At 46.8% G+C, this 24,363-nt stretch overlaps 1 protein-coding gene across 1 annotated transcript; it reads left to right on the plus strand.

Moving 5' to 3' along the window:
- Positions 1-8,905: 8,905 nt before the first annotated feature.
- LOC104656725 (MHC class I polypeptide-related sequence B-like) lies at positions 8,906-20,126 on the plus strand. The gene is made up of 6 exons (XM_030928348.1): positions 8,906-9,108; positions 15,339-15,593; positions 15,854-16,141; positions 16,725-17,003; positions 17,106-17,255; positions 19,832-20,126. The coding sequence occupies exons 1-6, from the start codon at positions 9,039-9,041 to the stop codon at positions 20,029-20,031; spliced, it is 1,242 nt and encodes a 413-aa protein (XP_030784208.1). The 5' UTR covers positions 8,906-9,038; the 3' UTR covers positions 20,032-20,126.
- The last annotated feature ends 4,237 nt before the right edge of the window (positions 20,127-24,363 follow it).

Here is a 24,363-nt window from a genome sequence, read left to right on the forward strand (position 1 = left end):
CCCTTGTTTCCTGATTCAGGAACAGCATCCTGTTCTACACTTACAGTCAAAGGAAATTACATCATTATAAGATGTTTAATGATGAAGTACAAAGTCCACAGAGTCAGCAAGTAAGTGTAAAAACCTCAGGAGTCCAAGGAGGGTCTACATTTCTCCCCGGAAATGGCCTCATGACGTGCTGTTGAAGGGAGAGGGTCCTTTCAAGGGGCCCCAAGATGCAGGAGCAACTGGGCTGCAGCTCTCAATAAAGATGCCCTTTCTACCTGCAGGTTCCACTGAAACCTCACAGGCAACTTCAGTGATCTCACCTGAGCTAGGAATTCGGTTTTTTGATGTTGGTTCTCCTTGAGCCATTGTGTGAGCTTTAAAATGTGACTTGGAGATTTTGCTATACTGGTATTTCCTTGCTGGAATTTGACATCCATGGTGGCTCTGGTTTCCCTGTCTGGTCTCAGGAGAAAATGGAGTGTCCTGCACTTTTTTTCAGTATCTCTTCGTGTAAGAAGGATCAGGAGACTTGGAGTCAGGGGCTCCTCTAATCTCACTCTCCTCTATAAAACAGTGTCCCGTAAGCTTTCTGGGGGTGAGGGCCTTGACAGTGTGCTGTTCTGATGAATATAATTGTCCCAGCTCCTGAAATAAAACCACAGGTACACAAAATACCAACTCTTGCAAGCAATGCCAAGGTGGGGATGTTTCCTAGGCACCAGGTTTAGCACTTCGACTTTGTATGTACACACACAGGAGCCAGGCATTGTGGTTTGTGCCTATAATCACAGCACTTTGGGAGGCTGAAGCATGAGAATTGTTTGAAGCCAGAAGTTCGAGACCAGCCTGGGTAACAAAGTAAGACCCAGTCTCTACAAAATACACACACACACACACACACACACACACACATACACACACACTGGGTGTGGCGGCTCCAGTCTGTAGTCCCAGCTACTCGAGAAGCTGAGGTGGGAGGATTACATGAGTCCAGGAGTTGGAGCCTGCAATGAGCTGTGATCGGGACTCTACTCTAGCTTGACCATCAGAGTAAGACCCTGTCTCAAAAACAAACAAACAAACAAACAAACACAGCCAGAGTCAGCCCTGAGGGAGAGGCTGACCTCAGGGGTGGGGTCACAGGCATTTCTCAGGTCCCTCTCAGTGGCCTTTGTCTCTTTTTCCTGGAAGTGGAGGAGTCTGTACTCCATGAGGGGACGTCCTCTGAAGAAGGCGGGAGATACTCAGGAGCCGGGTCCAGAGAGGGAAAAGGATGAGGAAGTGGAGACAAAGAGGAGGAGGCGGGGCAAGAAGAGAGCACGAGAGGAATGGGAAGGGGGAGGACCTTCCAGCTGTCAGCAAAGTCAGGCAGAATTTGGCTCTTGGTTTTTGTGCTTTATAAGAATGGATTTGGGGAACCAGCCGGAGGAGGAGATAAGGAGTCTACTTTGCAGAGGACACGTGTGAGTCTCCTCCTAGTTTGAATTCATCAGTAGCAGCTGACAACCAGGACCCTTGTGTGGGGCACATGACACCCCTTTGCAACCAGGGTGTTTTCTGCACCCCACCGGCCGCCCCTCCTGGGGCAGTGCTGGTTCCCTCCAATCCTAACAGGGAGGGAAGGAAGGAGAGGTCTGGAGGCTTTGGGTCCTCCCTTGTGCTCCTTCTTCCTCTGCCCTTTATTCCCTGAGTATCCTCGCCTTTCCTCCACTACCAGGACCCCACTACAGCAAAGCACATCCTGCACACTAGCCTGGACTCCCTTTGTAACTATCCAGTGGGTTCATCTTGCCCGCTACCTAGACAAAACCGATTTACCAAGACAGGAGAATTGCAACAGAGAAAGAGTAATTCATGCAGAGCCCTCCGTGCAGGAGACCAGAGTTTTATTACTCAAATCAGTCTCCCCGAAAACTCTGATCAGCTTTTAAGGATAATTTGGTGGATGGGGGAGCCAGTGAATCGGGAGAGCTGATTGGTTGGCTCCGGTATGAAATCATAGTGAGTAGAGGCTATTCTCTCTGGCTGAGTCAGTTCCTGAGTGGGAGCCACAGGACTGGTTGGCAGGTCCAGATGGGGCCCTCCAGTTGTTAGAAATAAAAAAAAACCTGAAAAGACATCTCAAAAGGCCGCTCCGAGGTTCACAATAGTGATGTTACCTACAAGAGTAACAGGAGAAGTTGCAAATCTTGTGACCTCCGGAATAATGGCTGGTAATATTTAGAATTCCAGCCCCTCTCATCCTAACTTAATGGCCGATGGCCTTTCTTCGTTTTACAAGAACAGTTTCCTTTAAACTATAAACTAAATTCCTTCCCAAGGCTAGTTCAGCCTACGCCTAGAAATGAACAAGGGCAGTTTAGCGGTTAGAAGCAAGATGGGGTCAGTTAGGTTTGATATCTTTCACTGTCATCATTTCCTTAGTTATAATTTTGCAAAGGCGGTTTCATCTTGGCTTCAGACCCACCAATGCAGTATTACTGTGCCCTGTCCTTCCAACCACTGCCACTAGGTGGAAGCAGAGCGAACATCGCCCCCATGGGCTAGATTCTTGCCACAGGCTCACTGCTAGAACGAACATTCTTGAGACTTTAGATCTGAAAGTCAGCCTGATTTCTGAAAGCCTTTGATCGGTTCCAAAATCAAATCAATACTCCAGGAACAAGATCTGCCTCGACTTTGTCTCCACCCAAGGACGCTATGGCAACGCAGTTTTCAAACGTGCTTTGAGAATAAATGGAACAGGGTCCCCTGTGTCCCCACTCATTTGCATTTTCCTTTTTGTTACAGCCAACCCCTTTTGTAAATATTGTTACATATCTCTTTATTCCACTGAAAACATCGCTTTCAAAGGCATTTTAAGAAAGATTCAATGCCATGAAAATATGAAGGATCCTCTTGAAAGAGAGTTTCTGGTGGTGGGTTTTAATGAACATTTTGGTTTTTAAAACTCTGTAACTATTTCGTTGTGGGGCTTAGCCTCATATTTTCAAACTGAAATATTCTCTTCCTTAACCTCCACATAAATACAAGTTTATAATTTTTATTATTTTAAAATTTTATTTATTTTTCTGTTTCGGGGACAGGGTAGCCTCCTGTCACCCAGGCCAGAGTGCAATGGCATAATCAGAGCTTACTGCAGCCTGGAACTCCCCAGCTCAAGTGATCCTTCTGCCTCTGATTCCCAAAGAACCGGGATTATAGTCATGAACCACTGCAATCCACCCAAATCCAAGTTTATACTAAAAGATAAAATTTCAACATTGTAGGGGATCGGTCAGGTGGTGGGAATAATTATAAAGTTATAGGAAATAGACACAAACCTTCTTGGAAGGCAGAAAGTTTTGCAAAAGCCTCAGGATAGGGTTATGGCTGAAATCCTCTACCTTGGATACTAGCCTAATCCTCTTACCTTGAGTTAATAGCTTCGAGTAGGTACAAAGACATGTAAGGGAGTTTATCTAAAGAGCATGTTTACTCATGTGATCCTAAGACCAACCTTTGATCATTTGTAGTACTGCTCTCTCCAGGGGTTGGTGACCAGATTAATTACCCACAGATGTGTTGACTCAAAGCCTTTGTCATTAAATCTGTGCTGAATAAAGGCCCACAGGGCCAGTTAGTAAGGATACCCAGCTGCCACAACCCTTTCTGTGAGTGGCCCGGCCCCCTGGCACACTCTTACACTGAATATCAGTGTCTGAGTATGTTATTCATCCATCGTGCAGCCTGGGTCTGCTGGTCAGACCCCAGCACAACATTTAAGAGGAAATGAAAGTCACGAAGTTATCTCAGTCTCCGGAGTCACTGTCAAAACTTTCATGAGGAATCTTCCAGGTTTTCCCCTACTTAAAATATATATTAATATTATGTAAGTGGTATTAGTGGCATTTTCGCCCAGGCTGGAGTGCAGTGGCACAATCTCGGCTCACTCTAACCTCTGCCTCCAAGATTCAAGTGATTCTCCTGCCTCAGCCTCCCGAACAGCTGGAACTACAGGCACCCGCCACCACGCCTGGCTAATGTTTGTATTTCCAGTAGAGACAGGGTTTCACCATGTTGCCCAGGCTGATCTTGAAGTTCTGACCTCAGGTTATCTGCCCGCCATAGCCTCCCAAAGTGCTGGGATTACAGGCATGAGCCACTGCGCCCAGCCTCCTTAACCTTTTAAAAAAGGTTTAAAGTATGCTTGGCACATCTTTTCATAGCAATACTTAAAATTGCTCTTACTCTTTTTAATGACAGCATAGAATTTTATCATGTAGCTGTTCTTTGGGAGATGATTGAAATCTTTATCTTCACTGTGGTAATGGAGATGTGGTTGTGTACAATAGCTAAAATTCAACAAGTTGAACATTTTAAATAGATGCAGTTTATTGCATGAAAAGTATACCCCCAATAAGATGATTTAAAATATTATCCTCTTTGAGACTTGCACTTTGCTTATGTGAAACAAAACAAAACAAAAACCTTGTTCTTGTGCCCAGGAGACACACCCTGACACATCTGGAGGTAGAGGGTCATGCTCTCTGCAACTTACCCTCACAAGCTCTGAAAAAGCAATAATAGCATTATATTTACAGATTCAGAGACAGAGAAAGCTATGGTAAAAATGTTCATAAGTAAAACTAGATAAAGGGCAAAAATAAAAGAAATAATGAAACTACATCTTTTAAATTTTCTCTCTCCGGCCGGGCGCGGTGGCTCACGCCTGTAATCCCAGCACTTTGGGAGGTCGAGGCGGGCAGATCACGAAGTCAGGAGATCGAGACCATCAGGGCTAACACAGTGAAACCCCATCTCTACTAAAAATACAAAAAATTAGTCGGGCGTGGTGGCGGGCGCCTGTAGTCCCAGCTACTCGTGAACCCGGGAGGCGGAGCTTGCAGTGAGATCCCCCAACTGCACTCCAGCCTGGGCGACAGAGCAAGACTCCGTCTCAAAAAAAAAAAAAAAAAAAAAAAAAAAAATCTCTCCTTGACTTTTTCTCTCCCCTTTTCTTCCTGTCTCTTCCCTGCTTTCTTCAACACGTCCCCCCATCCTTCCCTCTTTTCTGCATTCTCTGCATTTGATCCCCTTGTGTATTCCAGCCTCCAGGCCAACAAACGTGTCCGAGTCCGCCGGGGCAGGTCTGGGAAGGGACGCGAGGCGGCGCTGTCACCGCATTCTGAGAGCCGCAGCGACCTGGGCCCCTTGTATCATTTCAGTGAAGGTCACTCCAGTCTTTGATGGAGGCCACACTCGGGGCATAAATTAGGATCCTCACTGAAGTGGCGGGACCCTGAGAGACTTTTTCCTGGCCTCTTAGTTGTGGGTTTTCCTGCGGGCCGTGGAGCCCGTTTCCATCAGAACCGCCCAGAGGCGGGCGCTGCCTTCCAGGGGTGGCGGAGCAGCAGGAAGTGTTTTCGGATCCTGGAATCCGTGGGCGGCCCGTGGGAGGGACTGAGGCGCATTTCCCTACTCACCCGGATCCGAATCCACCGCGGTGCTGTTTCAAGACAGTCAGAGTCCAGATCGCGCTCCAGCCCGGACTCGGAATTCCTGCCCCGCGGGTCTGCATTTCACAGCGGCAGGTGTGAGTGACCCGCAGCTGGAGACCAGAAGCCTGAAGGCAGCTCGGCCCTCCCCAGCCGCAGCGCCGTTATTCCGTTTCTATATCAGTAAACACGTTTCTTTTTCCGTAGACCAGGGCGGGGTGACGGGTGATCCCATTCCTCGCAGTGAACTCCGGGCCGCAGAATTCAAAACGCGGGCAAGGCCGGGCGCGGTGGCTCTCGCCTGTAATCCCAGCACTTTGGGAGGTCGAGGCCGGCGGATCACCTGAGGTCAGGAGCTTGAGACCAGCCTGACCAACATGGGGAAACCCCGTCTTTACTAAAAATACAAAATCAGCCGGGCATGGTGGTGAATGCCTGTAATCCCAGCTAGTAGGGAGGCTGAGGCAGGAGAATCGCTTAAACCTAGGAGACGGAGGTTGCGGTGAGCCGAGATCGCGCCATTGCACTTCAGCCTGGGCAACAAGAAGGAAAACTCCGTAGAAAAAAAAAAAAAAGAAAAGCTTTCGGGGGCGGAGCGCAGCCCCGCCCTGTGTTATGTGAGCGACCGCGCTGGGCGGTTTCTCTTTTCTTTTCCGGACCCTGCAGTGGCGCCTAAAGTCTGCGAGAAGGAAATCGCCTCTATGCTCGGGAGTGCATGGGGTATAAGGCAAGTGCTGAGGAAGAAAACGTAGTTGATGGGGCAGAGCAGACGGGGTTGGAGGTGGGGTGGAGGGGGAGGGCTTTGGACAGAAGACCTGGGAGGCTTGGTGGGAGAGGGACGCCCAGGCCTGGGCACTAAGAAGCAACTCCCCTGGAGCTCGACCACACTGGCCTCCCCTAGCCCCGGAGAGGACTGGCTTCATGTCTACCTGAAACCACTTCTAAGTGCCTTAGAACAAACCTTACATATTCATTATTATTATTGAACTATTAAGTCTCTTTGGCGGTGAGCTGAATGAGATCCTTTGCTGGAGCTGGCACAGGGAGGAAGTCCTGGAGGGAGGGTAGACATTGTGGAGGGAAGGGCTGGGTCCATCTCCCTCTCTGTCTCTCACTAGACTTACGATCTTTAGCAGTGAAAATAATCTCTCTAAGATGGGGAGAGGACCCCAGTCCCTGCTGTGCTCAATAAATTATGAGGATCAAAATAAAGTATCAGTGAATGTGAATGGGAAAACTAAGAAATTGTTAAAATTCTCAAATACGCTACATTTTAATCCGCAGAAAAGCATAGGCTAGGGATCATGGGGGAATAGTTAGTAATGACCAGTATAGTTTAACTTAAAAAGAAAGTTTGTGAGGCTGACAAAGAAGAAATGGGCACATTTCCTGATCTTGGAGGGTTCACAGGGTAGAAGATGGTGGGTGACAGCTGGGTGTGGTGGCACTCACGTCCCAGCTACTCAAGAGGCTGTGGTGGGAGGATTGCTTGAGCCCAGGCATTCAAGGCTGCAGTGAGCTATAATCACACCCCTGCATTCCAACTGGGTGACAGAGCAAGACTCCTCTCTTTAAAAAATTTAAAAAATAAAAAAAGATTCAAGGCAGGGCACAGTGAGTACTATCAGGAAGGTTCAAACCACGGGCTAAATCTGTAGTTCTAAGACTTGACTATACATTGGAAACACCTAGGGAACTTTAAAAGATACTAAGATTTAGGTCTAACCTAGGTTTACTGATTTAACAACCTAGGTTGTGGCTGTGGCCTGGGAATACGGATATTAAAAATCTCCAGGTGGTTCTACGCAGTGGCTAGGTTTGAAGACCAGTGCCTAGATGTCCCAACGACTAAGAGATGCGCATTGGGGACAAGGCAATTCTCTTAGTAGAAAGAGGCTTTCCGGACAGCATTCTTATTATTGAGAATTGAGAATTCATATGCCACACAATTTATCCTTTTAAAGTGTACAGCTCAGTGGCTTTTGGTATAATCACAAAGTTGTGCCACCATCACCACTATCTACCCTGGAAGATTTTTTCCTTTTTTTCTTTTTTCTTTTCTTTTTCTTTTAAAGGCTAGTCAAGTGAAACAGTGGGAGTAAGAAGAAACAAAGACATCTATAACTGATTGCGATCAATTAGTTGTAAACACCACTGCACTCAGACCAGCCTAACTCGGAAGATTTTAAGGCTATAGTATGGTCTGATGGGCTCAAAGTCAGAGGTGACAGTAACCTGGACGAGGGAAACTGCTTGGGAAGTGGCATCCTGGTGAGATAGGGTGAGGAGATCCCAGAGCCCACTTTTACTGCAACTCTGGGGAGATGTCACCAGAGAAATGGGGGTGGTGCCAGACAGCAGGTTGTGGCAGCTGTGGTTTCCATGATAGAGTAGAAGCATCCATCATGTGTGACATTCAGCAGATGGGGCGCTGTGAGTGGCTTGGAGCACTCTGGGTGTAACTGAGGCAGACACAGTGTTTAGGAAGCCTGTGCAGTAATCTAGGCTGAAGGGAGGGGAAAGCCTAGACTAACATTGTGGTTGTGGGATTGAAATAGGGTTGGAGGAGCTGACTTTGACTCCCGGAGATGAAGGGGAAAGAGGAAATCAGAAGGGATCAAGGATGGTGATGCTCTTAAGAGAAACTGAGGAGGAAGAGAGGATGATGTGGTGGGAGATGTGTAGAGAGTCCTTGTAGATCTGCCACATTGGAGGGGACTGTGGTCCCAGAGATACAGATGTCCTAAAACAGGCTGGAAAAGGGAGTCTGGAGAGAGCTTGGTGTTGTAGTGAACCATGGGGAGCCTCCTCGTTGGCCCTGTGACCACCCAGGGACGGAATAGAGAGGCAGCCCTGGGAGACCTCAGACACTTAAAGGATATAAGGGGGTGAAAGGGGCGCCTGGCTTTGAGTCAAAGGGAAGAGAAGAAGATTATAAAGCTGAAACGTCTAAGAGAGTTTGTGGTCTGAGCTGTTCTACTGAGGCAGGTGCTTCTGAGAGGCAGAGGTGGCTGAGATCTGGAAACAGGTCTGCAAATCTGGTCACTAGTCTCATTGCCAGTGACGCTGTGCGCGGTTAAGGGAGTGTGTTGGGAGAATAGCCACGGCGTTGTCTGTCCCGGAAGGAACAAGCCAGTGAGAGCCGGTCTGATGGGGCGGCCGGCAAATGGGGCTTGGTGAGGCCCGCGCTCCTCGGGGTGGAGGTTCGGGGATGGGTGGTCGCAATGCCGGGAGAGGCGGGCAGGGCCCTGGCCGTGCTCATGAAGTTGGAGCTGTACTCTCAGCTACTCGAAGCTCAGTCCCTGCTTTAGACTGCGCTCCCGCGTGCTCCCCTTTTCTGGGCGCCAGACCCGGCCTTCTAAATCTCCCCAGGTCTCCAGCCCACTGGAACTTTCCCCTCCGAGCGTGGCCACGCCCTCTGCGCTCCTGTGATTGGTCCTAAGTTCCGGGTCCCAGTTTCATTGGTGAGCGGTCGAGGCTGGGCGTGGTGATTAAGTTTCCGCGGCGCCTTCCCCGGGACTTAGCTCAGTTTGCCACTGCTTGAGCCGCTGAGAGGGTGGGGACGTCGGGGCCATGGGACTGGGCCGGGTCTTGCTGTTTCTGGCCTGCATATTCTCTTTTGCACGTCCGGGAGCCGCTGCTGGTGAGTGGCGTTTCTGGCGGTCCTCGGCGGAGCGGGAGCAGCGGGGCGTTTCGGGGGGTCGGGTGGGTCGCGGCGAGCCCTGTGCTGTCAGGGCGGGGCTGAGGTGCGCTGTCAGTGGTTGGGGGAGCTGGACGCGGCCATTGCCGCCATTTCTAGGGTGTCCTCTGCCCTCATCCCCTTCCCCCGCCACCGAAGGTCCCTCCTGCATCCCTTATGGGCCTTTCCTACAAGCAGCCTTCACCCAGTGCTGCCCCTATGCCTCCCACTCCCAACTGTCCCTGACCCTAACTTTCTGGTGCTGCCTTTTTTCTGGGTGTCTTCCCTCCATCCCACTCCCCTCCAGACCACCCAAGGGGAGCCCTGGTGCTAATGGCAGTTGGGCCTTAGGCAGGGCACAGGGCAGCGCAGATGCCCCCTCCCCTCTAGTACACGTGCCTGCTCTGGGCTCTGCCTCACGGTGGCCCCTTCCCCACTCCTTCATCCTCAGCCTTACCCTCTTGAGGACCCCACCGTCCAACCCACAGGTACTGAACCATCCCTCCCGGGTCCCTCCGCCCCTCTCCACCTTGGGACCTTGCACTGCTCCCACTTCTTGCCCAGCTGCGTTGGGCCCTCAGCAAGTTCTCATCTTTCCCAAGTCCCACCCTCCCCTCCTGTCCTCACCCTACCTCAAGTTCTCCCACAGTCACTCCTGCCCCATGGTCATGCCGCCCTCCAGTTCTTGCTCCGCCCATCTCCCCTCCCCAACCCAGACCTAAAACAGGCTGTTGGGCCAACTGCTCCTTGACCTTCATTCTTTTCTTTTGGTTCCTTGACCCCAGTGAGCTCTACTGCCTACACCACATATCCTAAAATCTGCTTTGCCTGCTTGGAGTGCAACTGTTCCCCTCCAGCGCTACTCCTTTTGGCAGGCCCTTCCTCAGGCTGAGAATCCCTCTACCTTGGTTTTCTCTCTCTGGCCAACACTCCCACCCCTTGCTTTGTTTTTAATTTTTAACTTTTGTTTGGGTATGTAGTAGATATATATGTATATATTTATGGGGTACCTGGGATATTTTAACACAGGCTTACAATATGTAATAATCACATCAGGGTAAATGGAGTATCTATCACAACAAGCATTTATCCTTTCTTTGTGCTACAAACAATCCCATTATGCTCTTTCAGTTATTTTTAAATGTACAATAAATTATTGTTGACTGTACTCACCCGGCTTGCTATCTACTAGATCTTATTCATTCTAACTATATTTTGTACCCATTAACCATCCCACTCCCCCACTCCCCACTACCCTTCTCAGCCTCTGGTAATCATCATTCTATTGTCTCTTCCCATGAGGTCAATTGTTTTAATTTTGGGCTGCCACAAGTAAGTGAGAACATGCAAAGTTTGTCTGTCTGGGCCTGGCTTATTTCACTTCGCATAATAACCTCCAGTTCTTTGCAAATGACACTATGGCTGAATAGTACTCCACATACACACGTACACCACATTTTCTTTATCCATTTGTCTGTTGGTGGACACTTAGGTTACTTGCAGATCTTGGCTGTTTTGAATAGTGCTGCAACAAACATGGAAATGTAGACAGCTGTTTAATATAACGATTTCCTTTCTTTTGGGTATATGCCTAACAGTGGGAGTGCTGGAGCATATGACAGTTCTATTATATTTTTAGTTTTTGGAAGAGCCTCTACATTGTTTCCCATAGTGGTCGTACTAGTTTACATTCCCACCAACAGTGGACAAGGGTTCCCTTTTGCTACATCCTCACCAGCATTCCTTATTTGCCTGTCTTCTGGATAAAAGCCAGTTTATCTGGGGTGGGATATTGTCTCGTAGGAGTTTTGATTTGCCTTCATCTGATGGCAGCATGATGTTGAGCACCTTTTCATATACCTGTTTGCCATTTGTATGTCTTCTTTTGAGAAATGATTATTCAGATCTTTTGCTCATTTTTAAATCGGATTATTAGATTTTTTTTTCCTATAGAGTTGTTTGAGCTCCTTATATGTTTCAGTTACTGATCCTTTGTCAGATGAATAGTTTGAAAATATTTTCTCCCATTCTTGGATGGTCTCTTCATTTTGTTTATTGTTTCCTTTGCTGTGCAGAAGCTTTTTAACTTGGTAGATCCCATTTATGCAATTTTACTTTGGTTACCTGTGCTTGTGGGGTACTACTTAAAAAATCTTTGCCCAGTCCAACATCGTAGAGAGTTTCCCCAATGTTTTCTCTTATAGTTTCATAGTTTGAGGTCATAGATTTACATCTTTAATCTATTTTGATTTGATTTTTGTATATGGTGAAAGATAGGGTCTAGTTTCATTCTTCTGTATAGGGATGTCTAGTTTCCCCAGCATCATTTATTGAAGAGACTCTCCTTTGCCTAGTGTGTGTTCTTGGTACCTTTGTTGGAAATGAGTTTACTGTAGATGTATGGATTTGTTTCTAGGTTCTCTATTCTGTTTCATTGGTCTGTGTGTCTGTTTTTATGCCAGTATCATGCTGTTTTGGTTACTGTAGCTCTGTAGTATAATTTGAAGTCAGATGATGTGATTCCTCTAGTTTTGTTCGTTTTGCTCAGGATAGCTTTATCTATTCTGGTTTTTTTGTGGTTCCATATACATTTTAGGATTATTTTTACTATTTCTGTGAAGAATGCCGTTAGTGTGTTGATAGGGATTGCACTGAATCTGTAGATTGCTTTGGGTAGTATGGACATTTTAACAAAATTGATTCTTCCAATCCATGCATGTGGAGTATGTTTTCCATTTTTTGTGGAATATCTCTTCAATTTTTTGCATAAGTGTTTTTTGTTTTTTGTTTTTGAGATGGAGTTTCGCTCTTGTTGCCCAGGCTAGAATGCAATGGAGTGATCTTGGCTCACCACAGCCTCCGCCTCCCAGGTTCAAGCGATTCTTCTGCCTCAACCTCCCAGGTAGCTGGGATTACAGGCGTGTGCCACTATGCCTGGCTAATTTTGTATTTTTAGTAGAGATAGGGTTTCTCCACATTGGTCAGGCTGGTCTTGAACTCCCAACCTCAGGTGATCCACCTGCCTCGGCCTCCCAAAGTGCTGGGATTACAGGCGTGAGCCACCACGCCCAGCCACATCACTGTTTTATAGTTTTTATTGGAGAAATCTTTTACTTCTTCAGTTAAGTTTATTCCTCAGTATTTTATTTTATTTGTAGCTGTTGTAAATGGGATTCGTTTCTTGATTTCTTTTTCAGATTATTTTCTGTTGGCATGTAGAAATGCTACAGATTTTTTACTGTTGATTTTGTATCCTACAACTTTACTTAATTTGTTCTTCAGTTCTAATAGTTTTTTGGTGGAGTCTTTAGTTTTTTCCAAGTATCAGACCACAAGATCTGCAAACAATGATAATTTGACTTCTTCTTTTCCAGTTTTCGATGCCCTTTCTTTCTCCTGTCTGATTGCTCTAGTTAGGATTTGCAGTACTGTGTTGCATAACTGGTAAAATTAGTCATCCTTGTCTTATTCCAGATCTTAGAGAAAAGGCTTTCAGTTTTCCCCCATTCAGTATGTTACTAGCTGTGAGTTTGTCATGTATGACTTTTATTATATTGAGGTCTGTTTCTTGTATGCTTATTTTTTTGAAAGTTTTTATCATGAAGGGATGTTGAATTTATCAAATGCTTTTTCAGTGTCAATTGAAATGGTGATATGGCTTTTGTCCTTTATTCTGTTGATATGACGTATTACATTGATTAATTTGTGTATGTTAAATCATCCTTGCATACCTGGAATACATTCCACTTGATCATAAAGAATGATCTTTTTAATGTATTGTTGAATTTGGTTTGCTAGTATTTCCTTGACAATTTTTGCATCATTGTTCATCAGGGATATAGGCCTGTAGTTTTCTTTTTTTGATGTGTCTTTGCCTGGTTTTGGTATCAGGATATTCCTGGCTTTGTAAAATGAGTTTGGAAGTATTCCCTCCTTCTCTGTTTTTCAGAACAGTTTGAATAGGACTGATATTTCTTGTTCTTTAAATGTTTAATTGTGGTAAAGTATACATTACATAAATTTTACTGTTTTAACCACTTTTAAATGTATACTCAGTGGCATTAGCTACATTCACATTTTTGTGCAACCCAAAACTCTGTACCCATTAATCGGTAACTCCGCATTCCTCGCTACCTCTGGCCCCTGGTAACCACCGTTCTACTTTTTGTTTCTATGAATGTGACACTCTAGATACCTCATTTAAGTAGAATCATGTAATGTTTGTTGTTTGTCTTTTTGTTTCTGGCTTATTTCACTTATAATATTTTTGAGATTCGGTGGGCAAAGTGGCTCATGCCTGTAATTCCAGCATTTTGGGAGGCTGAAGCAGGTGGATCACCCAAGTTTCGGAGTTCGAAACCAGCCTGGCCAGCCTGGCCAACATGGTGAAACCCCATCTCTACTAAAAATACTAAAAGTTAGTCGGGCATGGTGGCAGGGTGCCTGTAATCCCAGCTACTCAGGAGGCTGAAGCAGGAAAATCGCTTGAAGCTGGGAAGCGGAGGTTGCATTGAGCTGAGATCAGGCCACTGCACTCCAGCCTGGGCAATAAGAGGGAAACTCCATCTCTAAAAAAATAAAAAATAAAACAATAATAATAGTATTTTCGAAGTTAATCCAGGTTGTAGTGTGGGTCAGAATTTCATTCCTTTTAAAGATGGATAATACTCATGATATGTATGTACCACATCTCGGTTATCCATTCCTCAGACAGTGGACACTTGGGTTACTTCTACCTTTCGGATATTGGCAAATATTTCATTTCTTTTGGGTATATATTTATTTATTTTGGGTATTTCTTTTGAGTATATATCCAGAAATAGAAGCAGTACACAGGGGCTTCATTTTCTCTACCTCTCTGCCAACCTTGCTGTGTGTGTGTGTGTGTGTGTGTGTGTGTGTGTGTGTGTGTGATAATAGCCATCCTGATTGGTTTGAGGTGGTATCTCATTGTGGTTTTGATTTGCATTTTCCTAGTGACTACTGATATTGAGCATCTTTTCATGTGTTTATTGATCATTTGTATATTTTCTTTGAAGAATTGGCGATTTAAGTCTTCTGCCCATTTTTTCCCTCATATAGTTTCTCATGGCTACTTTGCCCATTTTTTAGTGGGTTGACTGTTTTGTTGTTTTTGTCAGACTTTTTTACATATTCTGGAAACTAATCTCTTATCGGATATATGACTTGCAATATTTATTTCATTTCAGGGGTTGATTGCTTTTTCACTCTGATTGTGCCCTCTGATGCACAGATGTTTTGAATATTCATGAGTCCAGTTTGTCAGTTCTTTCTATTCTATCTGTGCCTTGGCGTCATATCCATGAAAGCACTGTCAAATCCTATGTCATGAAGATTATCCCCAATGTTTGCTTCTAACAAATTTTTAGGTTTTAGTTCTTGAGTGTAGAGTTTAGGTCTTTGATTCATTTTGAGTTAATTTTTGTATACAGTACAAATTAAGCGTCCAATTTTATTTTATTTGAACAACCAGTGCCCCCAGAACTATTTGCTGAAAAGAGCAACTGACTCTTTGTCACCTGCTCACCGCAGTGGACACTAGCTGTTCCACCCACTTGCTGTCCTGGGGCCTTGTCATGCCACTCCTCCACTTTGGACCCAAGCCCACACCATTGCTCCCCTCTGGGATACTGACCCCACTATAAGCTTCTCTGGGGCTACAACCTTCCTACCCCTTGTGCCTCATGACCACCCCCTCCCTTGCCTCCGCCATGCCCATGATGAGTCTTTTCTCGAGGCAGCTCCCCTTGCCTCCATCTCACCCTCACCTGTGCACCACAGCCACACTGGACATGGGTCCCCCTGAGCCTGAGTCCCTTCCCATTCCCACCGTCCCCTCTGGCAAGACCTTCCTTCCACCACTGCCTTCCCTTGCCCCTTCAGGGCAGTCTCTCCCCATGGCCCCTATTCCCTTAGGGGGCTTGTGGCCACCCAGTCCTGGCACCTGGCCTACAAGTTTGCCATCTGCATTCCCCCTTCTTCCGTTCGTCAGTCCCCTCCTCTGTCCTCCCACCCTCACAGTTTTCCTTGTATCTGAAATCCTCATTCTTGCCCCTTTGCCCGTGTGCATTTCCTGCCTCCTCAGGAAGCTTGGGACGGCAGACTTGTGTGTTAAACATCGATGTGAAATTACTTCCAGGAAGAAGTTTCATCTGTGATTTCCTCTTCCCCAGAGCTCCACAGTCTTCGTTACAATGTCACGGTGCTGTCCCGGGATGGATCTGTGCAGTCAGGGTTTCTCGCCGAGGGACATCTGGATGGTCAGCCCTTCCTGCTCTATGACAGGCAGAAATGCAGGGCAAGGCCCCAGGGACAGTGGGCAGAAGATGTCCTGGGAGCTAAGACCTGGGACACAGAGACTGGGGACTTGACAGAGAACGGGAAGGACCTCAGGATGACCCTGGCTCATGTCAAGGGCCAGAAAGGAGGTAAGAGTGGGCAGCGGGGAGAGGCCTTTTCCAGAAAAGTTAGGGGGAGAGAGCAGGGACCTGTCTTCCCACTGGATCTGGCTCGGGCTAGGGGTGACAAATGGGGGTCAGTGGATCTCAGCAGGGAGGTGAGCCAGCACTCAACCCACACAGGGAGGCATGGAGGAGGGCCAGGGAGGGGTACCCCCTGGCTGAGTTCCTCACTTCAGTAGAAAGGTGACGGTTTCGGGAATGGAGAAGTCACTGCTGGGTGGGGGCAGGCTTGCATTCCCTCCAGGAGATTAAGGTCTGTGAGATCCATGAAGACAACAGCACCAGGGGCTTGCGGCATTTCTACTACGATGGCGAGCTCTTCCTCTCCCAAAACCTGGAGACTCAGAAATGGACAGCGGCCCAGTCCTCCAGAGCTCAGACCCTGGCTCTGAACATCAGGAATTTCTGGAAGGAAGATACCATGAAGACCAAGACACACTATCGCGCTGTGCAGGCAGACTGCCTGAAGAAACTACAGCGATATCTAGAATTCGGGGTGGCCGTCAGGAGAACAGGTACCAACCCTGGCCAGGGGCTCTCCTCTCCCTCCAATTCTGCTAGAGTTGCCTCGCCTCCCAGCTCTGTCCAGGGAAACCCTCCCTGTGCTATGGATGAAGGTGTTTCCTGTTGGTATATTGTGTCCTGATTTGCCTCTCCTGTTAGAGCCACTGGATAAAGTGAGTCAGGGACTGAACCTTCCAGTGTTGTAGTCGGGGAAAGCAGAGGGCCCTCCGACCAAATCCTGAGCCTGTGGTGGGTGTCAGGCAGGAGAGGAAGCCTTCAGGGCCAGGGCTGCCCCCTCTGCCTCCCAGCCTACCCATCCCAGAGAGTTCCCTCCTGGCCCCACGACCCAGGAGTCCACCCCAACATCCCTCTCCTCAGCATCAATGTGGGGATTCCAGAGCCTGAGGCCACAGTCCCAAGGCCCATCCTCCTGCTAGCCTGGAGGAACTGGGCCCCAGGGTGAGGACAGACTTGCAGGTCAAGGGTCCTGGAGGGCTTTAGCCAGAGTGGGAACAGTGGAGAGGAGCAGACCCGTTCCCTGCATCTCCCTTAGAGGGGAGCAGGGCTTCACTGGCTCTGCCCTTCCTTCTCCAGTGCCCCCCATGGTGAATGTCACCCACGGCGAGGCCTCAGAGGGCAACATCACCGTGACATGCAGGGCTTCCGGCTTCTATCCCCGGAATATCACACTGACCTGGCGTCAGGATGGGGTGTCTTTGAGCCACGACGCCCAGCAGTGGGGGGATGTCCTGCCTGATTGGAATGGAACCTACCAGACCTGGGTGGCCACCAGAATTCGCCAAGGAGAGGAGCAGAGGTTCGCCTGCTACATGGAACACAGCGGGAATCACAGCACTCACCCTCTGCCCTCTGGTGAGCCTGGGGTGACCCTGGAGAGGGTCAGGCCAGGGTAGGGACAGCAGGGATGGCTGTGGCTCTCTGCCCAGTGTATAACAAGTTATAACTTTTTTTCAGGGAAAGTGCTGGTGTTTCAGAGTCAATGGCTAGACATTCCATATGTTCCTGCTGTTGCTGCTGCTGCTGTTGCTGCTACTGCTGCTATTTTTGTTATTATTCTCTATGTCCTTTGTTGTAAGAAGAAAACATCAGCTGCAGAGGGTCCAGGTGAGAAAAGGGAGCAGTTTCTGGAGATGGTAAGGCCCCTGTCCGGGCAGTAGAGTCCCCTCATTGCTTTTGCAAAAGTAGGCATGTTGGTGACAAGGCTTCTGGAACAGGGGATGGAAGTTGGGAAATTTGGGAGGGGAATGGGAGCAGCATCTCCATCTACACCGCTAAGTTCTTCCCAAGCGAGGGTCAGATGTCCAGCTGTGGCCTCCTCCTGCTGCAGGTGAGCAGTGGGCAGCAGGGAGGGCTGCGGTACCTGCTTTGTCCCCATGCTGGTCTCTGTGTCTCTCAGGCTCACTAGGGCGCATCCAGGTGGTGTGAACTGGGAATCACATGCTGATTGCTGAGGGCCTGGATGATCATGGCCTCAGAGGGAGCAAATAGTAAAGGTGGCTATAATCTGGGATGGCCAGAAACTGGAGAGGAATCTGAGGAGAGGCGGTGCCCCTAGTCTCTTCCTCTCTGCATCCCTCTCCCCTATTTCTGCAGCCATCGGGATGGACACCCAGAAAAAGACCTGTGAGGCCCAGCCTGGGGGCCCTGCCTGTGTAGCCCTTTGGAGACCCCTTGTAACAGAGAGGGTCCTGAGCACACATGACCATCTCTGTCCACTTTGCAGCTCCCCATGCACCTCCTCCAGGAGCTTTCTCGGGGGTATTGTGTCCTCTGGGCCACTCAAGGCCCCGCTCTTTCCAGGTTCCTACCGCCTGGCCTCCTAGAGTTTCCTTGCAGATGACATGGATGAGTAGATAAGCAGATGTTCCTGGGCCATTTGAGGAGCAGGACCCAGTCCCTCATCAGGGCAGCTGTGGTCCCTGTTTTCATCCTACCTCCGAGTGTTTTCTTCTCCAGTCCCTGAGGGACACAGTCCCCAGGGCCCATGTTTTTGGGGCTTTGTTCTCTGCTCTGTGGCCTCACCTTGCCCTCCCTGAGCCAACTTCCCTTTCTCAAGGTAGTCATTGCCTGGTAAGTTTGGAGTAAGGGATGGTCAGAATCATTTCCCCCGCAGTCAGGTTGTTTGGCGGGGGATGAAAAGAGACAGCAGGAAGTTTTGTGTTTCTGCAAAGACAGAAGCAGTGCAGGAGACAGTGAGAGGCTGGGGACACGTGTCCAGGAGACCTGAGTCTTTCCCCACTTCTGTATGTCTAGCGGTAAGGGCACTGGTTTCTCATCCTTGAACCTAATTGCGCTGTCAGTCGGCCCCTCAGGCCTGAGCAGATGGGAAGGTTCATCCCCTGCCCTGCAGCAAGAGGGCCCCGTCCAGGAGGCACCCACAGCAGGGGCAGTGCAGGTCTGTGGTTGCTCCTGCTCTCACCTGCGGTGTCTCCCATAGAGGGATTGTCGGTTCTGCTTCCCTGTGGGCAGGAATGGTTTCCACATAGGTCACTGGGGTTTTGGCCAGGAAAAGGGTATGAAGTTCATGTGCCAGTTTCTCAAAATTCCTGCCTTCAGTGTTGATGTCCAGTAAAGATATTCATAATTTTAGCTCTATAATCTTCATACGATTTCCTCTAATATTGTAAAGCATATTACATGAAACAGGAACTCAAATTTCTCAAAATTCTTGCGATGTCCAATAAAGATGTTCATAATTTCAGCTCTGCCATCTTAATAGGATTTCCTGTAATACTGTAAAGCATATTAAATGAAACAGGAACTCAAATTTGGAGCTCCCTCTCCAAGAGAATCTGTGTGGGAGATGGTGGCTATGGCAGTGGCAGTCCCCAGGTGCAGAGGGTGAGCAGAGGCAGCCTCAGGCTAAGGGGTCTCCCCTACTCCACATGGAGAAAATCCCTTGTAGGTTGCAAGGGCAGTGGCCTAGGTAGAATCCCTGCTAGGGACAGAGCAGGAAGGCCTCGCACCCTCACCAAGCAGCAGCCCTGGGATGGAGTAAGTGGACCAGGCAGGAGCAGTGGTGACTCAAGAGCAGGTCACAGGCCTCGGTGGGTGCTGAGGGTCAGGAGAGGCCAGGCCTCCTCGAGCAAGGTGGGGGGTCCCAGGGTCACATCAGGTGCAGATCCTCTGGCAGCCACGTCTTTCCATGCTGGACCTGCTGGGCCCCCCAGCCTTCCTGATGGGATTCCCAGTTAGGAGCTGTCTGCTCAGGGCTGGGAGGGGAGGAGCACTGAGCTGCAGTTCGAGGGCAGAGCCCACAGTGGGCAGGGCCTGCCCTGATGTGCAGGTGCCTCTGCAGGAGAGGAGGGCCTGGGGACTGAGAGCAAGGGTCAGGGCCTCTCTTTGGGGAGGCCTCTCACTGTAACAGGACTGGTCAGGTCTGAGAGGAGGGGAGGGCACTGGGTTCCCTCTTGGGTCTTGTCCTTTAGTCTTGTGGCCCTTTCACTCCCTGCACGATGGGTGTTGGGCAAGGGCAGGGGCTGATGTTGATGGAGTGATGGGAGGGAACTGGCAGGAGCTGGGAAAAGCAAAGAGGGAGGAAGAAAAAAGTAGGGGGCCTCATCTTCCCTCAGAGAAAGGGTGAATCTGGTTTTGGAGCAACTGAAGAGAGAAAAGTCCTCAGGGAATAAACACAACACTGCACCCACTGGAGCATTTACCCGTTTCCCTCTTTTCTCCAGAGCTCGTGAGTCTGCAGACCCTGGATCAACACCCGGTTGGGACGGGAGACCACAGGGATGCCACACAGCTGGGATTTCAGCCTCTGATGTCAGCTCCTGGGTCCACTGGCTCCGATGAGGGTTGTCTAGACTCTACAGACAGGCGGCCGGGATTCAACTCCCTGCCTGGATCTCACCAGCACTTTCCCTCTGTTTCCTGACCTATGAAACAGAGAAAATATCAGCACTTATTTATTGTTGTTGGATGCTGCAAAGTGTTAGTAAATATGAGGTGTTTGCAGCTGTACCATATTAATTGGTTCGTTATTTCTGTTGTTTTTGTATTATTATTATTTTTTTTTTTGAGACAGAGTCTCACTCTGTCACCCAGGCTGCAGTTCAGTGACACAATCTTGACTCACTGCAGCCTCCACCTCCCGGGTTCAAGCACTTCTCGTGCCTTAGCCTCCCGAGTAGCTGGGGTTACAGACACGCACCACCATACCCGGCTCATTTTTGCATTTTTCATAGAGACAAGGTTTTGCCGTGTTGGCCAGGCTGGTCTCAAACTCCCGACCTCAGTTGATTCGCCTGCCTCAGCCTCCCAAAGTGCTGGGATTACAAGCATGAGCCACCGTGCCCAGCTTGTTTTATTACATTTTAATTTATTTTATTTTATTTTATTATCCTCTGTGCCTGGCCTATTTTATTATATTTTAAGATATTTTAAGAGATTACATGTGTAGTAATTAGGTTATCGTAGGTGAGCTTTATGAGTGAGTGTCTTGGTAATGACACCTCCTGACCAGCCCAGGACCAGCCCTCAGGTGGAAGGATCACCTGAGGTCAGGAGTTCGAGACCAGCCTGGCCAACATGGTGAAACCCCGTCTCTACAAAAATACAAAAACTAGCCAGACATGATGGTGGACACCTGTAATCCCAGCTACTCAGGAGGCTGAGGCAGGAGAATCACTTGAACCAGGGAGGCAGAGGTTGCAGTGAGCCGAGATTGTGCCATTGCACTCTATCCTGGGTGACAGAGCGAGATTCCATATCAAAAAAAAAAGAGATATATATATATTTTTTATTTGTTATAATTATATTTGAGATGGCATCTTGCTATGTTGCCTAGACTGGTCCAGAAGTCCTGGCCTCAAGCCATCCTCCCACCTGGCCTCCCAAAGTGCTGAGAATACAGATGTGAGCCACTACGCTAAGCCTTTATTTATTATTTAACAAAAATTGTATTTTTAAAAGTTTTATATATTCATGAGGCACGAGTGCAATTTTGCTACATTGATGTATTGCACTGTGGTGAAGGCAGGCCCTCAGTGCATCCATCACAGGAGCAGTGTATCCATCAAGCACCACTGTATCCACCAAGCAACCTCCCATCATACACTCCCTCTCATCTACCTCAGCCCCTCCGAGTCTCCATTGTCCGTCATCACATAATCTGCTTCCATGTATCTAAAGAGATATTAAGCAAATATGGCACAATGACAACTGATGAACTTCATTCCACTATTCTTTCAGCTTTTTTGCACATTTGAACATTTATATAATTATCAGTTGGAAGAATGAGGGAAAGAGAGAAAGAGAGAGCTGAATCTAAAGGTCCTAGAAGTTGTATCCCACTAGGAAATATGCTTAATTTTTGCAGTTCTCAAAGTGTGGCTGTAGATTACTGAGATTTTTGGGTGCCTTTCAGAGGATCCAGGAGAGAAATCTGTTTTCACAATAAGACCAGGTTGCAATCTGCCTGTTACGTTTTCTTGACCTTTCCATGGATGGTGCAAATGCCAAGGTAGGTAACACATCCAGCACCTTAACAAAAATCAAGGCAGTGGAGTCAAACTGAATTCCTGCTTAAGAATATTTTGATGGAGCAATAAAAATTATGACTTCTGTTAAATTTTGATCCCAAATACATGTCTTTTTAATGTTCTTTTCAAGAAAATGGAAAGTGTACCAAAAAAACTTACTGGATATGGAAACAGGGTGGTAGTCTTGAGGAAGGGCACTTGGATGACTGAGTTGTATGTTAAACTAGCTGATCTCATTAAAAGACATTTGCATTATTTTCAGTGTGGGGCTACTATGAATAGAGCAGTTATGAATATTGTATACAGGTTTTTTGTGAACATAAGTTTGTATTTGTTCAGGATAAATGCCAAGGAGGACAATTGCCTGTTGTATGGTAGTTGCATGTTCAGATTTGCCAAAAACTGCCATACTCATTTCCAGAGTGACTGTACCATTTCTCATTCCTACAAGCAATATATGAACAATAAGATTTCTTTGCATCCTTGCCAACATCTAATGTTACCTTTATTTTGTATTTTAGCCATTCTCACAGGTGTATAGTGATATCTCCTGTGGTTTTAATTTGTATTTCCCTAATGGCTAATGATGTTGAGCATTTTTAAGTGCTTATTAGCCCTGTGTTTATCCTTTTCAGTGACATGTGTGGTCATGTCTTTTGCTCATTGCCTATTTTGTATTTGGATTTATTTTTTACTGTTGAGTTGTAAGAGTTCTTCATATACGCTAACTACAGTTCTTTATAGAATATGTTGCTTGCGTGTCTCTTCTATTTTGTAGCTGGTCTTTTTATGCTCTTCATGGGTGTCTCACAGAGCAAAGTTTTAAATTTTCTTAAGATCCAGTTTATTAACTTTTTCTTTTATGGACTATACTTTTGGGGTTATATCTAAGTGCTCTTTGTCCTCTCCTAATCTGACAATGTTTCCGTAAAAGGGTTGTAATATGTATTTATTTATTTGTTTGTTTGTTTGTTTGTTTGAAAAAAAAATGTAGCACAGGCTGGCGTCGAATTCCTGGGCTCAAAGCATCCTCCCACCTTAGCCTCTCAGGTACCTGGGATTACAGGCCTATGCAACCATGCCTGACTCAAGGTTTGTCATTTTAAAATTATGTTTTTCATTTAAGCTTGTGATCCACTTTGAGTTATTTTTTGCACAAGGTATGAGGGTTAGGCCAAGGTTGTTGTTTTTTTTTTTCACTGTGGTTGTTCAGTTGCTCTAGCACCATTTGTTCAAAAGGCTCTCCCTCCTCCATTGAATTTCTTTTACACTTTTGTAAAATATCAGTTTTTAATTGGGCTTTCTTCTTATTGAATTCAAAAACTTGTCATATATTCTGGATACAAGTTCTTTATCACATATACAATTTTTAAATATTTTCCCTGTGGTTTGCCTTTTCATTTTCTTTAAAAAAATAAAATTATATATATATAATTAGATATATATATAGATATAGAGATATATAGAGAGAGGATATATAGATATAGAGATGGAGTTTTGCCCTTGTTGCTCAGGCTGGAGTGCAATGGCATGATCTTGGCTGACTGCAAACTCCACCTCCTGGGTTGAAGCAATTCCCCTGCCTCAGCCTCCTGAGTAGCTGGGATTACAGGCATGCACCAAGATGCCCAGCTAATTTTGTAATTTTAGTAGAGACAGGGTTTTGCCATGTTGGTCAGGCTGGTCTCGAACTCCCGACCTCAGGTGATCCAACTGCCTTGGCCTGCCAAAGTGCTGGGATTACAGGTGTGAGCCACTGTGCCCAGCCTTAATGGTATTTTTTTTTAGCACTGAAGTTTACATTTAAAATAAGTCCAATTTATCATTTTTTAAAAAATTTGTGACTCATGGTTTTGGTGTTTTATGTAACAATTTTGCCTAGCCCAAAGTTGCAAAATTTGTCCATTATATTTTCTTTCAGAAATTTTACAGTATAAACTCTAGGTCTATAATTCATTTGAGTCACAATTTTATATGATGTTGGGTAAGTGGCTAAATAACTTTTTTTTGAGACAAGGTGTTGCTCTGTCGCTCAGGCTGGAGTGCAGTGGCAAGGTCACAGCTCGCTGCAGTCTCAACTTTCCTGACTCAAGGGATCCTCCCACCTCAGCCTCCCAAGTAGCTGGGACTACAGGCAGAAGTCACTGTGCCTGGCTAATTTTTTCATTTTTTGTAGAGACGAGGTCTCACTTTGTTGCCCACTTTGTCTCAGACTGGTCTCAAACTCTTGGCCTCAGGCAATCCTTCTGCCTTGGCCACACAAAGTGCTTGGATTATAGACATGAGCCACCATGCCTGGCCCTTTTTCTTTTTAAAAAAAATTTAAATTATTTTTTAAAATTGTTTTGAGTACATAGTAGGTGTATTTATTTTATGGAATCCATGAGATGTTTTCATTTAGGCATGTGTGAAATAAGCACAATACAGAAAGAGACAAAAAGCACACCAGATTGGCTACAACTTAAGACCAACCTCACAAATACTTTTTCATTAAAACTTTACAGAGAGTATAAACAGTGATATTTATTATCCCTTTTACTGGTTTGCACAGGGAGAGAGAAACCAAAAGCCAAGCTGGTAAAATAACTATTACCCTTTTGTCAGCATGTCAGGCTTCTGGGTTCCCTTCCTGCCAAGCTCAATTCTAAATCAAGCATTTTAAGGTTTGGGGAGGTTAACTTTTTCCAGTTAACCTTCTAGAGATAGGAACCATTTTAAAACATTAA

Source organism: Rhinopithecus roxellana, chromosome 4 (genome assembly GCF_007565055.1).
Source record: "Rhinopithecus roxellana isolate Shanxi Qingling chromosome 4, ASM756505v1, whole genome shotgun sequence".
Taxonomy (NCBI): Eukaryota; Metazoa; Chordata; class Mammalia; order Primates; family Cercopithecidae; genus Rhinopithecus; species Rhinopithecus roxellana.